At 40.3% G+C, this 18,422-nt stretch overlaps 1 protein-coding gene across 1 annotated transcript in view; it reads left to right on the plus strand.

Annotated features, from left to right (window-relative positions):
* Positions 1 to 18,422, plus strand: part of YWHAE (tyrosine 3-monooxygenase/tryptophan 5-monooxygenase activation protein epsilon) — a 47,904-nt gene that overhangs the window by 16,831 nt on the left and 12,651 nt on the right. Inside the window, exon 2 of the mRNA XM_045526188.1 lies at positions 14,757 to 14,956. Within this exon, the coding sequence (XP_045382144.1) occupies positions 14,757 to 14,956 (200 nt within the window). The remainder of the gene's footprint in view (positions 1 to 14,756; positions 14,957 to 18,422) is intronic.

The following is an 18,422-nucleotide window of genomic DNA, read 5'->3' on the forward strand; positions in this document are numbered from 1 at the left end:
TTTTTTTTATTTCAAATGCCCTCCCCCCCCCCCCCCCCCCCCCGTTGGCCAAACACAGGTGTCTGTAAGTGGATGTACTTATGATAACACTAAATTGTTAGGTTTGGGCAGGAATTTAAAGCTTAAAAACCAGTATAAGTTAGTCTAGCCTTCACAGAATGTTTTGTAACTAGCTTAACCTGATGGGCTTATTAGAGTGCAGATCAACAATCAAATGTTCCATAGGAGGCTAGGCAGGGTGGCTCATGCCCATAGTCCTAGAACTCTGAGAGGCCTAAGCTGGAGGATTGTTTTGAGTTCAGGAGTTTGAGACCAGTCTGAGCAACAGTGAGACCCCTGTCTCTACAAGAAATAGAAAAATTAGCTGGATGTGGTGACATATGCCTGTATTCCCAGCTACTAGGGAGGCTGAGGCAGGAGTATCATTTGAGCCCAGGAGTTTGAGGTTGGAATGAGGTATGATGACGCCATTGCCCTCTAGCCCAGGTGACAGCAAGACCCTGTTTCAAAAAAAAACTTTCATACTGATCATACTGAATTTCTTTTACGGTTAACTGGTAGTACCTGCTCTTAATAATTGTACAGGTCAGATTTCTTTGACATGCTTTATGGTACAGAACTGATGACTCCCATGGAGTATTTGACAGTGTGATAGAGAAAGGTGCGTGGTACTTATTTTAGAAAAAATTTTGCCCCTATCTGCATATTGCTAAATATTAACAGCAGAGTGCTCTCTTCACTACCAAGATATTGGGACCTTTTAGAAATCGGTAAGGCGGGTTGGGCAAGGTCGCTTGTGTCTGTAATCCTAGCACTCTGGGAGGCCAAGGCAGGAGGATTGCTTGAGCTCAGGAGGTTGAGACCAGCCTGAGGAAGAGTCAGAGCCCCCTGCCCTCTTCTCTACTAAAAATAGAAAAATTAGCTGGGCATTGTGGTGTATGCCTGTAGTCCCAGCTACTTGGGGAGGCGGAGGCGGGAGGATTGTTTTAGCCCAGGAGTTTGAGGTTGCAGTCAGGGACAATGACTTTACCTGATGACTTTACCCATTCAGGTACCCGGGGCAACAGAGCAAGACTCAAATCACTAAAGTGAGAAATGAAAGTAGGGACATTACTACTGACCTTACAAAAATTAAAAAAAACTTAACAAGAGTATTTAGACATCTGTGAGTTGACTCTGTTTAGTGATTGTCAACATTTTGCCTAGCTGGTCACTCATTCATTCATTCTTTGGAGGTTGTCTGAACTTTATCAGATTATTGCAAGCAACATAACATCTGGACACACGTGTCAATTTTTTACAGAAATGCCATCAGTGATTTTGTGAGACCAGAAGTATCTATTTGAAGATTGGTTCTCTTGTGTAAATCTAGTCAAACATTTTGTGTGACTTTCTTTTTAAGTAAAGGTCCACATGGTAAATGCCTTAGGATTTAGTACTGAGGAAGTATTTTTCCCACCAAACTTACATACTCCTCCCCCCACTACAATGAAAACAGTTTAACTTGAGATGGTTTAAGTTGTTACTTTGATTAACATTAACCATAGACAAAATTAGATTTGTGGTTTGCATTAACTAGTTGCTCATAATTTGTGTCTATATCTGTGCCCTTTAAAATGACTTCTGCCTTGGCAGCCTTTTTTAGTGAGGTTTCATTGGCTTTTGTCGGGGAGTGGCATATTAAGACGTTACAGTGCCTCTCCTCTTTGCCAGCCTCTTGTATTTAGGCAGCAGGTTCATGTGAGCTTTTTGGTAAGTAAAATGTGAGCAGAAATTGTATGTGTAACCGGGCAGAGGATCGTGAAAAGTCTTTTTCTGATTCTTGTCTCTTGTTTCTTTGACTAAAGAAGCTTCAGGTACCAGATGGTGCAGCTACAAAATGGTGGACCCTTGATTAAACACATGAGAGAGAAATTTACTTGATTGTGTCAAGCCACTGAGATTTGGGGAGTGATTTGGTTCCTAAGCACACCTGTTCTCTCCTTTGGGAATACAGAATTGTCATTTGCAATTCAGGACTATTAATTCTTCAGAAAAGGTTTAAAACATGTTTACTGTCTCTTGTGCTTTCAGTTTTGAGATGCTAAATAGAATACAGTTAGGCTTTCCTGCCTTCTAGAATCTTAGGGGAGCCAGAGTTATTCCAAAATTATGTGCCAGTTTTTCTGAAGATGAATAAAATCATTCTTTGGCTGGTATGTTAAATACATGCATGCTGTCTGAAGGGCATTTGAATTCCATGGCATGACTTGTAATACAAGCAAATCATGCAGCCTGATTCTCTGGTGGGGTTTCTTCCATTCATCCCTTGATTTCTAAACCACATTTCTTCAGAATTAAGTATTGAGATTTTAAGGGAGAGATTGCTTACATCAAGTTCTTTAACCATCCTGAGCTCTTTTTTTATCTTAAATGTTTTGGTATTCCCTTTGGTCCTCAATTAGCTTATCTGGTCTGGTATTTTTAATTCATTTGGGAACACCAGCCTCCGAAAAACAAAGTCACACATCATGTTTTTCTTAGCTATTGTGCCTTTCTTTTCTCACTTGTATCTCAGAAACATTTTTCTATGTACAGTGTAAGAGCCATTTGTCTTTTTACAGGGATCCCAGCTCTCAATGTTAACAGGAATTCTCTGATAATCATAAGATGGAAACATTCCTAAAGTTTACACTACTGATACTCTCTATCACACGTTCACCTTTCATTACCATCAAAGTATAAAAAGATTTTTTTCCTAATTACCCAACAACTGGAGAAATGCTTCAAGCTATTTGTTCTTTTATCCTTGCTGTTCTCTTCTAGTGCAGAATGACTCTGATGGTGAATTTTTTCTCTTTATTATGCTACCCATATTTTTAGGGTTTTAGATAGTCTGTGAAGGGTCTATAAAATAACAGTCATCATGAGATAAAGCTCAGTGTGAGGGAAGGGTGGTGGCTTTTTATTGAAAAGTGCAGCTCTTACATTGCCACTTGTAATTCAACAATGGATCTACTTTTTTGAAGAAGTGCTCTTATTTAATAGAATTATTACTATAATATTAGTTTATCTCAGGAGAATAAAGACTTCTCCATATGTCATTCCTTCCAATCATATGCATAGAAAATGTATTCTTACAGATTCCAGATGAACAATTTCTTTTTTTTTTTTTTTTTTTTTGAGACAGAGTCTCACTTTGTTTCCTGGGCTAGAGTTGAGTGCCATGGCGTCAGCCTCGCTCACAGCAACCTCAAACTCCTGGGCTTAAGCGATCCTACTGCCTCAGCCTCCCGAGTAACTGGGACTACAGGCATGCGCCACCATGCCCGGCTAATTTTTTCTATATATATTTTAGTTGGCCAGATAATTTCTTTCTATTTTTTAGTAGAGATGGGGTCTCGCTCTTGCTCAGGCTGGTCAGGAACTCCTGAGCTCAGAAGATCCACCCGCCTCGGGCTCCCAGAATGCTAGGATTACAGGCGTGAGCCACCACGCCCAGCCCCAGATGAACAATTTCAGTCATGCCTGATAACCAATAAGTTGTCTAGGGAGGTTTTTACTGAGGTGTTTGTTGTTGTTTTTTTTTTTTTTTTTATAGTGACATAGAGGTGAATTTTACAGAGCTTTACAATTTACAGAGGTACTCTGCTTTTCCCCCTGACTTTTTCTCATCTTGGATCTTGGCAAGAGATTATTTCTTTCCAACAGTTCCTCCTCAGTCAACTGAAAATTCTGTCATGTCATCATCATTTCTGACATCTGGATTATTTTTATTGAGAGGGGGAACTACAGAGTTTAAGGCAGAGCTACTGGGATCATCTTAGTCTTTCAAAGAGATAAAGGGAGGAGCTAGGTTTTAACTGTCCAGCTCTAAAGGGGTCCTAGGGGCTCTTGATTGGGAATCAGATCTGTTTATTATATAAAGTTGTGCTTTTCTTTCTCTCTTTTAGATTGCTTTTGTGGGCTTATTTCTGCCTTCTCCCCCTTTTTACACTATCTAGCCACTTTTCCATGTAAAGACAAATTATAACCCTGCACAGTCTGTGCCTATTCATTATTCATGATAATCTATAGTAGACAAACTGGTAAGGCTTTCTAGATTATAGTGTACCAGTTTCTCAGCATATCCCCAAATGCTTTGATTTTTGAATTAGGAAATATTGTTGGTTCTCCTTTTAGTCATGTCACGTACAGGATTCAAGATTAGATTACAGTTGATCCTTGAACAATACTGGTTTGAACTGTGTGGGTTCACTTATATGCAGATTTTTTTTCAGTAAATATATTGGAAAAGTTTTAGGAGATTTGTGACAATTTGAAAAAACTTGAAGATGAACCATGGAGTCTAGAAATATCAAATCAAGAAAAAGGGATGCATAAAATACATGTGGAATACTAGTTTATGTTGTTATTCAACTGTTTATATTATTGGTAAGGCTTTTGGGCAATGGTACATTATTAGTAAAGTTTTAGGGGACTCAAAAGTGGATTTCAGATTGCATGGGGGGTCAGCACACCAATCCCTGCATTGATCAAGCGCCAGCTGTATATATTAGACACTTCATAAATCGCTGTAGATGTCACAGTCTTGTTAATTGAAAATATTAATTGACTGTATAGGTACTTTGCTAAACTGTGGCAACAGAGGACATCTAAACTAAACTTTCATTTAATTATATAGTTGATAAACAGACCTTAGCCCTTCAAAAATGATTCTTTGTATTTCAGAGACTTCTTTAGGGATGGATATTACCAAATTTCCCACTAAATAAAATGGGCTTCAGAAACAGGGCCTGTTGAAATTGCCCAGAAATGATTACAGAATCTAGAGGGACCCTTTACCTAGGACATACTTAGTCATGCCCACTAAAATATATTTCAGTCTCTAGCACTGTTCGTCTTGGCCTCTTCATTCTTTAATCAAATATTTGTGTGCCTTTTGTGGCATTAGATACTGTGCTCCTTCTGGGAATATAGAGATGAAGATACAGTTTGTATCTTTTTAGGAAGGTAATATTTGATAGGAAAATGAACATTGATACTTAGTGCAAAGAAATATGAACATGGATGGGAAAACACAAGAAGGCTTTACATAATGAGACATTTGGATTTGATCCAGAGGAATGAATAGATTCCTAGGCAAAGAGGAAAGGTAATTGGCTAATTGATTAAGCCTTATGTAATGCAAGCCAGGACCTCTCCAGAACCTTAAGTGACAGAGCCATTTTAAGGTTGTGTCTGAGGCTGTGATCTTCTCTTCCCTTGGTGTGATTATCTTCAGTCTTCTTAGACGGAAGAATTTCTTTCTATGAGCACTCTCCTTGGGAAATAAAGTCAAGTGTGGTTAAGAGCTTATGCTCTTAAGTCAGACTGTCTGGGTTTGAATTTGGGTTTTACCATTGTGTGACTTTAGGCACATTGCTCTTAGCCTCAGTTTTCTGTCTTTAAAATCAGGATTAGGTGGTATAACAGCCAGCAAACATTTTTCCCCTGTTGGGAAAAGTTCGGGTTATGACCCTGTATGCTTTGGTACAAGGTACAGTAATGCTGTCAGCCAGTACAGAGCCTGCTCATTTTCTCCATGACTGATTCTGAACAGTTTGTTTCCTTCCTGACCCTGAATCTCATTAGGAACTGTAGAATTGAGCCTTGTGGTGACTTGTGAGTCTGATGGGTAAAGACCTGTCCCCCTTTTAGATTTTGTACTCTGTCTTTATAAGATATAATTGAAACTCAGCAGAGACTTGTTTTATAATACCAGTTGACAGGGACAACCTTGGGAGAATCAAGCTTGCTGGGATATTGGTGTAGAGATACTAGGGGCATGAAAGTAAGCTTTTTGGAGATAGTGTTCTGGAGAGGTTGACCTCGAAGTGGAAAAAAAATATTTTAAGCAGGAATAAACCATTTTTTAATATATTAAACTTGTCTCTCTGATAGAGTCATTGAAATAGGTATTTCACATCTGTTCTTATAGGAGCAAACAAGGATCCCCATACAGATGAATTCAGATAAATACTCAAATCTACAGCAATGTGATTAAACCAAAACAACTCTGAAGTCATGTTGCTTGGATTGTAATCCACTGACTTTGTGATCTTCAGCAAGTTTGACCTCCATGTTCTTTAGTTTCATCGTATAAAATGGGATAATGCTGGTACCTACTTCAAAGGTCTGCTGAGAAGATTAAATATATGTTAATAAATGCAAACCATTTGGAACAATGCCTAGCATATGGGGTGTTTTGTGAATGAGTTTGTTGAATGAATGTGTAAGTACTTCAAAGAGCACAACCAAGAACCAAAGCTAGATTAAAGTCAATGTGGAAACATTTGACTTTCCTGATGGTAACAAATAGAGATGTCCCAGCTGCAAGCTTGTTCCATGTAATTGATGTCTAACTAGGCTATTCTCACACAAAGGAAAATGACTTGGAACCAAACAGACTTAGTGTTTGATTAATATGCTCCCTCTTTTTTAAAGAGACAGGATCTTGCTTTGTTGCCCAGGCTAGCCTTCAACACCTGGGCTCAGGCCATCTCCTGAGTAGCTGGGACTATGGGTGCATGCTGCCGGCTGATATGCCCTTTGACTTGTGGGGATTATGTATTTCACAGTTTGTATAACAGGGGTGATTTTTTGATTTGCTACCCATTGTCCCCAGACTATCAAAAGTCCCAGAAATTGTATTTCATTATCCAGCTTTCATATGCCAAACTGCCTGTGCGTCTGCAAGTAGTGATTTAACCATTGAGGTTTTCTGGCTCAAAAGTTATGATTGTAACTGCTGTAAACAAACACATGACAGCCTTCCTCCACCCCAGAAAGGCTTAGATCACATTGATAAAATACTAGCTTCAGGCCAGGTGCAGTGGTGCATGCCTGTAATCCTAGCACTCTGGGAGGCTGAGGTGGGAGGATCACTTGAGCTCAGGAGTTCCACACTAGCCTGAGCAAGAGCCCAGTCTCTACAAAACATAGAAAAATTAGCCGGGCATGATGGCACATGGGAGGCTGAGGCAGGAGGAGGATCACTTGAACCCAGGAGTTTGAGATTTCAGTGAGCTTTGATGATGCTACTGCACTCTAGCCAAGGCAACAGAATGAGACTCTGCAGAGATGATTTTCGTAAGTACTAGCTTTGTTGAGGAATTTTGAACGTACTAGTTGGTGTTAATACTCTGCTGATAGAGGTTTTAAGGGTGTGGTTAGTTTAGAGTTTTGGGTAAATCAGAGCCTTTCTATCATGTTATGGGGTCTATTACAGTTCTAGGTTTCTGTTGCTGGTGATAAAAGGGTAAGGATGTCACCATTGTTACAAGAGCGCTTCATTATAGCCATAATTTGTACAAATTGGTAGAAGGCACTGGTTTAGAGGGATTAAGAAGCTATCTCCTTACTCATGTTACTACTATCCCTTAATTTGCCACCTTAAATATTGGGAGAAATTCCTGAAGATGAGGGGCTGAGAGGAGTCAATTGGGATTTTAAAAATGAACCACTCCTACATATCAGTAATAACAGACAGATAACTCAGATAATTGGCTAAGTATCTGAATAGCTATTTCTCCAAAGAACATAACACAAATAGCTAATAAGCGTATGGAAAATATGCTCAGTGCCATTAACCATCAAAGAAATGCAAATCAAAAACACTTTACACCTTCTAGGATGACAAGTTTAAAGAAACACTTGTTCATGAGGATGTGGAGAGATTAGAATCCTCGTATATTGCAAGTAGGAATGTAGTAATAAAAACGATGGAGCCCCTGTAGAAAAAAGTTTGGCATGTCCTTCCTCAAAAAGCTAGAGTAACTGTAAGACCCTGAAGTTCCTCTTAGTTACATACTCAAGAGGACTCAAAGCACATATTTATACAAAAATGTTGGCCGGGCGAGGTGGCTCACGCCTGTAATCCTAGCACTCTGGGAGGCTGAGGCAGATGGAATGTTTGAGCTAAGGAGTTCGAGACCAGCCTGAGCAAGAGTGAGACCCCGTTTCTACTAAAAATAGAAAGAAATTAGCTGGACAACTAAAAATACATATATAAAAAAAATTAGCCGGGCATGGTGGTGCATGCCTGTAATCCCAACTACTTTTGGAGGCTGAGGCAGAAGGATTGCTTGAGCCCAGGAGTTTGAGGTTGCTGTGAGCTAGGCTGACGCCACGGCACTCTAGCCCAGGCAACAGAGCGAGACTCTGTCTCAAAAAAACAAAAGAAAAATGTTTACAAGACTGTCACAGCAACAGCATTCTTAATAGCCCTGCAGTGGCAAAAATCCAAATGTCCATTTACTGAGGAATGGATTTAAAAAGTGTAGCATATCCATACAGTAAACTGATACATGGTGTGCTCTGGATGAATCCTGAAAACATGCTAGGTGAAAGAAGCCAGTTACAAGAGACCACGTATTGTGTGGTTTCATTTATAGACATGCTTCATTTTATTGTGCTTCTGCAGATAATGCGTTTTTTTTTTCTTTTAACAAATTGAAGGTTTTTGGCAACCCTGTTTCTAATGTCTATTGGCACCATTTTTCCAACAGTGTGTGCTTATTATTTCGTGCCTCTGTTCACATTTTGGTGATTCTTACAATATTTGAAACTTTTTTCTTATATATCTGTTGTGGTGAGCTGTAATCAGTGATCTTTAATGTTACTATTGTAATTGTTTTGGGGCACCACGACCCAGGGAACTAATCGATAAATGTTGTGTGTATTCTAACTGTTTCCCCATCTGTCTCCCTCCCAGGCTTCCCTGTTCCCTGAGACACAGCAATATTGAAATTAGGCCAATTAAAAGCCCCATGATGTCCTCTAAGTGTTCAGTTGAAAGGAAAACTCACATGTCTCTCACTTTAAATCAAAAGATAGGAATAATTAAGCTTAGTAAGGAAGGCATGTTGAAGGCCAAAGTTGTGAATGCAAAGGAAGAGTTCTTGAAGGAAAGTGATAAAAGTGCTACTCCATGGAACATGTGAATGACATGAAAGAAAACAGCCTTATTGCTGATGTGGAGAAAGTTTTAATAGTCTGGATAAAAGATCAGACCAGTCACAACATTCCTTTTGGCCAAAGCCTAATCCAGAGCAAAGGCCCCAACTTTCTTCAATTCTGTGAAGGCCAAGAGAGGTGAAGAAGGTGTAGAAGAAAAGTTGAAGCTAGCAGAAGTTGATTCATGAGGTTTAAGGAAAGATGCCATCTCCATAACATAGACATGCAAGGTGAAAGCAGCAGATGCTGATATAGAAGCTGCAGCAGGTTATCCAGAAAGATCTGGTCAAGATCATTGATGAAGGTGGCTACACTAAATGACAGGTTTTCAAAGTAAACAAAATAGTCTTCTGTAGAAAGAAGTTTTCACCTAGGACTTTATTATAGCTAGAGAGAAGTCAGTGCCTGGCTTTAAAGCTTCAAAGGACAGGCTGACTCTCTTGTTAGGGACTAATGCATCTGGTGTCTTTCAGGTTGAAGCCATTGCTCATTGACCATCCTGAAAAGCCTAAGGCCCTTAAGAACTATGCTAAATCTACTCTGCCTTTGCTCTATAAATGGAGCAACAAAGCCTGGATGACAGCACACCTGTTTACAGCATGGTTTGCTGAATATTTTAAGCCCACTGTTGGGACCTGCTGCTCAGAAAAAAAGATTGCTTTCAAAATATTGACAGTGCACCTGGTCACGCAAGAGCTCTGATGAAGATACACAAGGAGATTAATGTTGTTTTCATGTCTGCTAATAAAGCATCCATTCTGTAACCCATGGATTAAGGAGTAATTTCGAGTTAAGTCTTACCATTTAAGAAATACATTTATACCTTCTATAGATAATGATTCCTCTGATGGATCTGGTCAAAATTAGTTGAAAACCTGTTGGAAAGGACTCACCATTCTAGATGCTATTAAGAACATTCATGAAGGAGGAGGAGGGAGAGGAGGTCGTCAGAATAACATTAACAGGAGTTGGGAAGAAGTTAATTCTGACCCTCATTGATGACTTTGAGGGGTTCAAGACATCACTGGAGGCCGGGCGCAGTGGCTCACGCCTGTAATCCTAGCACTCTGGGAGGCCGAGGCAGGTGGATCGCTCGAGGTCAGGAGTTCGAGACCAGCCTGAGCAAGAGCGAGACCCCGTCTCTACTAAAAATAGAAACACATTAGCTGGCCAACTAAAATATATATAGAAAAATTTAGCCGGGCATGGTGGCGCATGCCTGTAGTCCCAGCTACTCGGGAGGCTGAGGCAGAAGGATCACTTGAGCCCAGGAGTTTGAGGTTGCTGTGAGCTAGGCTGATGCCACGGCACTCACTCTAGCCCAGGCAACAAAGTGAGACTCTGTCTCAAAAAAAAAAAAAAAAAAAAAGACATCACTGGAGGATAGATGTGGTAGAAATAGCAAGAGAACTAGAATTAGAAGTGGAACCCGAAGACGTGACCGAATTGTTGCAATCTCATGATCAAACTTGAACGGATGAGGAGTTGCTTCTTATGGATGGGCAGAGACAGTGGTTTCTTGAGATGGAGTCTACTCCTGGTGATGTGAACATTGTTGAAATGACAACAAAAGATTTGGACTATTAAATAAACTTAGTTGATAAAGCAGTGACAAGGTTTGAGAGGACCGACTCTAATTTTGAAAGAAGTTCTGTGGGTAAAACGCTGTCAAACAACATTGCATGCTACAGAGAAATATTTCACGAAAGGAAAACAATCAATGTCACAAACTTCACTGTTTTAAGAAATTACCATAGCTACCTCAGCCTCCTTAAGGAACTGCCACCTTGGTTTGTCAGCAGCCATCAACGTGGAGATGCCAGAGCAAAAAGATCACGACTCGCTCAAGGCTCACATGATACCATTTTGTTTTTAAGAATAGCTTTTTTGGCCGGGGGCGGTGGCTCACGCCTGTAATCCTAGCACTCTGGGAGGCCGAGGCCGGTGGATCGCTCGAGGTCGGGAGTTCGAGACCAGCCTCAGCAAGAGTGAGACCCCATCTCTACTAAAAATAGAAAGAAATTATTTGGCCAACTAAAATATATATATAGAAAAAATTAGCCAGGCATGGTGGCGCATGCCAGTAGTCCCAGCTACTCGGGAGGCTGAGGCAGGAGGATTGCTTAAGCCCAGGAGTTTGAGGTTGCTGTGAGCTAGGCTGACGCCACGGCACTCACTCTAGCCCGGGCAACACAGCGAGACTCTGTCTCAAAAGAAAAAAGAAAAAAAAAAAAGCTTTTTTTGTTTGTTGGTTTGTTTGTTTTTTGAGGCAGAGTCCCACTCTGTCACCCTGGCTAGAGTGCCATGGTGTCAGCCTAGCTCACAGCAACCTCAAACTCCGGGGCTCAAGCAATCCTCCTGCCTCAGCCTCCCGAGTAGCTGGGACTGCAGGCATGCGCCACTAGCGTGAGCCACCGCCAGCCCCAGATTGGTCTTGAACTCCTGGCCTCAAGCAGTACTCCTGCCTCACCCTCCCAAAGTGGTAGGGATACAGGGGTGAGGCACTGTGCACGGCTTGGGCCTTTTCTTTTTGAAGTGATGAAAATAGTCTAAAACTGTAAAGATGGTTGCAGAATTCTGTGAATATACTAAAAACCATTGAATGGTACACTTAAAATGGGTGATTTGTTGTTATGTATCAATAAAACTGTTTAATAAAAGATGATAACTGCCACTTCTGTAATTTTACTACACAGTACTGTGTGTGTTGTTTTGTGGATGTCTGAGTGAAGGCAGTTATACTTAGGTGAATCAACTAAATATATTTACCCTTGCATTATGAAAATATTAAATGTTCATTATTGAAAATTTGTAAAGCACGGAAAAGTGAAGAAGGCCAGTCTTGGTGCCTCATACCTGTAATCCTAGCACTCTGGGAGGCGGAGGCAGGATTGTTTGAGCTCAGGAGTTCGAGACCAGCCCTAACAAGAGAGAGACCGTGCCTCTACTAAAAATACAAAAATTAGTTGGGCATCTTGACATGCACCTGTATTCCCTGCTACTTGGGGGCTGAGGCAAGAGGATCGCTTGAGTACAGGAGTTTGAGGTTGCAGTGAACTACAGCAATGCCTCTGTGGTGTATCCAGGGCAACAGAGGAGACTCTGTCTCAAAAAAAAAAGAAAAGAAAAGAAGAAGAAGAAGAAGAAGAAGAAAATCTAAATCATTTGCGGTAGTATCCAGAGATACATAACTGTTAAAACTCTGTATGGTTTTCCCACACATAATGTTGCAAAGCCCTACAATTAAAAGAATTAATGGTTCTATTTTTGGTGTAGCTGGGTTACTTATGAATTGCTCTGTTGGGGCCAGTTTATGAAGCTGAATTATTGGTTCACTTGAGGTATTTTTGACTTGTTGGGTTTTGAGAATAAACTAATATGAAAGTGAGGTTACTTCACTGCCTGTAAATTTAGCCTTTTTCATAGCCATGGTTTAGAGAACAAAATTGGACATGTGTCAAATGAATGCTTTCAGACTCCAACAAATGAATCAATGGTCTTACTACCATACCCTAAAGCTTCTTTTTTGAATGCTTCAGAATTGAATTGTATTTTAAAAAATCAGCTTGAGATATAATTTATACAATAAAACGTACCACTTTATATATACAGTCCAGTGAGTTTTGAATAAGGTATACAGTTGTGCAACCACCACAGTAGAACAGTTGGCACACCTCCACTCCCTCCCCCCGCCCCCCACATTTCCATTGAACTCTTTTGCACACATTTTACCCCCACACCTTGGTAACTGCTGTTTGCTTTCTGTTTTTTCAGTTTTGCGTTTTTTATAACTTGATAAAAATTGAAGTCTTTGTTTTGAGACACAGTCTACCTGTCACCTGGGCTAGAGTATAGTGGCGTCGTCATAGCTCACTGGAATCTTCAACTCCTGGAATCTTCAACTCCTGGCCTTAAGCGATCCTCTTGTTTCGGCCTCCCAAAGTGCTAGGATTATAGGCATGAGCCACTGTTCCTGGTTTTTTTTGGGGAGGTGGGTGGCACAGGATCTGTCACCCAGGCTGGAGTGCATTGGCCTCATCATAGCTCACTGTAGTCTCAAACTCCTGGGCTTCAGTGATCCTCCCATCTCAGCCTCCTGAGTAGCTGGGACTACAGGCACATGATACCATGCCCAGCTAATTTTTCTATTTTTTTTTGTTGCTCTGTCTGGTTTTGAACTCCTGATTTGAAGTGATCTTCCCATTGTGGCCTCCCAAGGACCTAGAATTACAGGCACGAACAAGCATGCCTGGCCCATATAGTCTTTTTAGTCTGGCGTTTTTACTTAACATGATGTTTTTGAGATTCCTCCATGTTGCTTTTATCAGTTAATTTTTTTTTATATTTGAGTAGTATTCCATCATATAGATGTGTAACACAATTTGCTTATTCTTTCTGCCTCTTGGTGTACATTTATTTCCGCTTCTTGGCTGTTACGGAAAATGTTGCTATGAACATTTGTGTAAAAAAAGTCTTTGGATAATACTTAAAACTGAGTTTGCTGAATCATCTGGTAAATGTTTAACTATAAAAGAAACTGCCAGACTGTTTGCCAAAGAGACTTTACAACATCTTAGTATTTTTATTAATTTTCTGATACTCTTGAAAGGATAATTTTCAAAACATATTTTCTTGTGGTTACACATTAGGAAGACTCCCCTTAATTTAGCAGGTAGTGTTTAATAAAGTCATCATCTGCATGATACCTGCTTAGGTATGCTGGCCTGGCACAGTGGCTCAAGCCTGTAATCTTAGCACTTTGGGAGGCCGAGGCGGGAGGATTGCTTGAGGTCAGGGGTTCGAGACTAGCGTGAGCAAGAGCGAGACCCTGTCTCTACTAAGAATAGAAAAAACTAGCTGGGTGTGGTGGCACATGTCTGTAGTCCCAGCTACTGGGAAGTCTGAAGCAGGAGGCTCGCTTGAGCCCAGGAGTTTGAGGTTGCTGTGAAGCATGGGCCAGGGCACTCTAGTCCAGGTGACACAGTGAGACTCTGTCTCAAAAAAAAAAAAACCCGGTATGGATATGTTTAGAGTGTTAATGTATGTTAAGGGTGCTTGTTAAAATGCAGATTCTTGGGTCTCATTTGTTAAAATATTTATTCAGTTGGTATTTATTGAGCTGATTTTAGTTCTTCCTTTACATTCCACACACTGTTGCATTATCTATATTTTCCTATGCTTAGGGGTATTCATACGCAAGGTTTATCTGGCCCCTTTGTTTGCTCGCCACCTAGTGGTAACAAATAGGAACCATCAGTAGTTTTACCAATGAATGAGTTGGAAGAAGGATAGAAAAATCTGAAAGTCTGTGTGTGTGACTCATCATGTGCTCAGTATATTTTTTGCTATATGAATGAATTCCCTTTCCTCCCATGACTTTGGTTTTGGGTACATGCAGTTTATTTGTAAGGTAATATATTTTAGAGTCTGTAAATTTTTAATCTTCAACGGCTGAGTTATTTTTGCTGAAAAAATGTTTGTATTCCTAGTTCCTTTATTTAATGAGTTGCTGGAAACATACTAAATTATACTAGATATTATATGAAATAGTCTTCTGATTCCTTATAACTTATATTCCAGTTTTTCTTGTGTTGGCTCTTAATTTCTTCTACATGTTTTTTGGGTTTTTACTCACATTAGTTTTGATGATTGTGAAGTTATTTTTGCCACAATTCTTTTGTTTTCTGTTAGGTTGGCAGGAAGAAAGAACTGTTTAGAAAGGAATATGTTAACAAAACTTTTAAGTTTGTAAGGTCTCTGATATTGCTTTCCATTTATAGAAATGGTGGAATCAATGAAGAAAGTAGCAGGGATGGATGTGGAGCTGACAGTTGAAGAAAGAAACCTCCTATCTGTTGCGTATAAAAATGTGATTGGAGCTAGAAGAGCCTCCTGGAGAATAATCAGCAGCATTGAACAGAAAGAAGAAAACAAGGGAGGAGAAGACAAACTAAAAATGATTCGGGAATATCGGCAAATGGTGAGATTATTGTACAGTAGTCCCTCCTTATCCACAGTTTGAAGAGTAAGATATTTTGAGAGAGAGAGAGACAGACACACCATCTGTGGTTTCAGTATCCACTGGGAGTTTTAGAATGTATCCCCCTAAGATATACTGTAATTTTAAAGAAAATTGGTTAGTGTTTCTTAAGTATAGGTGTTGATATTGGGTTAATTTGTAGAGTTTTGGTACCATTTGTCTTTTCATTGAAAGAATTTTTATGTCCAGTGGTGTGATTTTTTTTTTTTTGAGACAGAGTCTTGCTTTGTTGCCTGGGCTAGAGTGAGTGCTGTGGCGTCAGCCTAGCTCACAGCAACCTCAAACTCCTGGGCTTAAGCGATCCTACTGCCTCAGCCTCCCGAGTAGCTGGGACTACAGGCATGCGCCACCATGCCCAGCTAATTTTTTCTATATATATTTTTAGTTGTCCAGATAATTTCTTTCTATTTTTAGTAGAGATGGGGTCTCGCTCTTGCTCAGGCTGGTCTCGAACTCCTGACCTGGAGCGATCCACCTGCCTTGGGCTCCCAGAGTGCTAGGATTACAGGTGTGAGCAGTGTTGTGATTTTTATCTTTGGATTTTATACAACAGAAAGAGGTGGGGAGGTTGTGTGTTTGGGGTGGGGGGTTGTTACCTGAAAATGTTCTGATTTTTGCTTTTTTATTTTGATAGTTTAAAAAAAAAGTTGTCTAAGGGAAAAGAGACTTATTTCTTATGAGTGTCTGGCTTAAGTGTCAGGCTTACAGCTTTCAGCAGTTTGGCCTTAACCAGTGGAATTTCAGGTCACAGCACACCCATTTATATATAGTGTACATTTCATAACTTAATGGATTTTCATCTTTTATTTACCTGGATTAGAAATTACAGGCTACTTTAGGATAGAGGCAAAGAACTTTTTTCCCTAGAAGCTGCAGAGAGTGGTGGTCAGTTTTCAGCACTGCACAAGTAGTTTTTTGTTTTTATGGTGGTAACTAAAACACCTTGTTGACTACTTGAAATTAATATTAGGTCAGTTTAACTAATATTTGCATTCCTCTTCTGTGCCACACAATTTGCTAGGGACTGTGGGTTCAAAAATGAAGCAGATATAAATAGTACTATCCTTAAGGAGGCTCAGTCTAGTCATTGTTTTTTAAACAGAATAGAGAATACCAGAAGTGGACACTGTTAAGGGTAAGAATTATTTTATGAAACTATTACAGATATTATGTGTATGTATATACATATATAAAATACTTTCCTTACTCTGGATCTTGTTCAGAAAAGTTTGATAGCCATAACTCTAGTGCAGGTTTTTTTCCCCCCCAATTCAGCATATTATGGGGGTACAAATGTTTAGGTTACGTATATTAGTGCAGGGGATTTCAACCAGAGGTGATTTTGCACTTCATAGGACCTTTCGCAATGTCTACAAACTTTTTTTTACTGGAGACAGTCTCAGTCTGTCACCCCGGCTAGAGTGCAGTGGCATCATTATAGCTCACTGCAACTTCAAAACTCTTGGGCTCAAGCAGTCCTTCTGCCTTAGCCTCCTGAGTAGCTGGGACTCCAGGCATGTGCCACCACACCCAGCTGATTCTTCTATTTTTTGTAGAGATGGAGTCTTGTTCTTGCTCAGGCTAGCCTCGAACTACTGAGCTGAAGTGATTCTCCCGCCTCAGCGTCCCAGAGTGCTAGAATTACAGGCATGAGCCACCACGCTTGGCCTAGAAACATTTTTGATTGTCATAATTTGGAGGGTGCTGTTGGCATCTAGTGGGTAGAGACCAGGATGCTGCTAAGCATCCCACTGTGCGTGGTGGAATAGTCCCCACAACAAAGTTACCCTGCCCAAAACATCAGTAGTTCTGTTGTTGAAAAATTGATTTTGGTGGAAGAGACGAGGTAGTGGGGAAGCATAGTTACTAACTTGCCATCTCTATCTTTGCACTGTTCTCAATAGGGAAATATTTCTATTGTATATATTTGTGCAAGGTATTACATGTACTTGATCTTTAAGATGACTCTGGAAGGGGTATTATCCCAATTTATCGATGGAAAAACTGAGGTTTTCAGTGGTTAAGTAACATACCTATGATGAGTTGGAATTGATGTTACTATTACCCTCAAATATGTTGGGACAAAGAACATATGTATGGGTTGTGTCAGTAGACAAGGTTTGGTGTCTCGGAGGAATGAGGAAATGAGAAAGTTAAAAGGGCTGAAGAGAGCAATCCATGAGGTGTAGATTGTAAGGTTTGGGTTAATTAGGAAAGGGAAGCAGGAAACAGAGCAACTGATAAATTGGAGGAGATGAAAGGTTCAAGAGTCTGTATGTCTTGATGAGTCCCCAAGTAGAAATAAGAGTAAAGGAACTAAAAAAAAAAAAAACATACATATATGTATATGTGTGTGTTTGTTTTTGGTTTTTTTTTTTTTTGAGACAGAGTCTCGCTGTGTTGCCCAGGCTAGAGTGAGTGCCGTGGCGTCAGCCCTAGCTCACAGCAACCTCAAACTCCTGGGCTGAAGTGATCCTACTGCCTCAGCCTCCCCAAGTAGCTGGGTCTACAGGCATGCGCCACCATGCCCGGCTAATTTTTTCTATATATATATTTTAGTTGGCCAGGTAATTTCTTTCTATTTTTAGTAGAGATGGGGTCTCACTCTTGCTGAGGCTGGTCTTGAACTCCTGACCTCGAGCGATCCACCCGCCTCGGCCTCCCAGAGTGCTAGGATTACAGGCGTGAGCCACCGCGCCTGGCCTGGAACTAAAAATATTAATAAAAGAAGTTGTAGGCCAAGAGTGGAATATTAGAATTTCAGACTTCTAGTATGGAGCAGCACAGTTAGGAGTACTGGGAGTACTGATGAGTGAAAGCCATGGTGTAGAGATCAAAGAACTGTGTTGAATGGAACATGGATGATAATACCTTGGCATGATATCAGCTAATTGGAGAAGTAGGCTGGAGATACTCAGTGAATGTGGAATAAGTGCCTAGAGCTCTATTGATGACAGAAATTGAGAAATAGAAGGTAGATTGTGAACTTCTGAGGAGGGCAAGGCTTTGGAGTAACAGACCAATCGTATCAAGTATGTGAGGAGCTAGGAGACCTTCTCCTACAGAAGTCTGTACTTGACAAGCCACCAGGGAGGTAGTTTATTAAAGCTTGTTTTACTTAGGATAAAGACAAAATTATAGGAGATTTCCAGAGGCACGAGAGGAACCTAGAAAGGTTCGACAGTGCCACACCATGAATTAATAGAAAATGGGGAGCAAGATGGGTGTGTGTGTTTAGAGGTGGCGTGTGTTTTCAGCATCATGAACTGATAGAAATGAGTGGCAGCATTTACTTTGGTACAGATTTTTGTTGCCTTTAACTGGTTATGGATCTCTACCACTGAAGTGATTGGTGTTGAGCCATTGTTATTAGGTTACTAAGTATGAAATGTTCGATTTCCTTAAG

Source organism: Lemur catta, chromosome 15 (assembly GCF_020740605.2).
Source record: "Lemur catta isolate mLemCat1 chromosome 15, mLemCat1.pri, whole genome shotgun sequence".
Taxonomy (NCBI): domain Eukaryota; kingdom Metazoa; phylum Chordata; class Mammalia; order Primates; family Lemuridae; genus Lemur; species Lemur catta.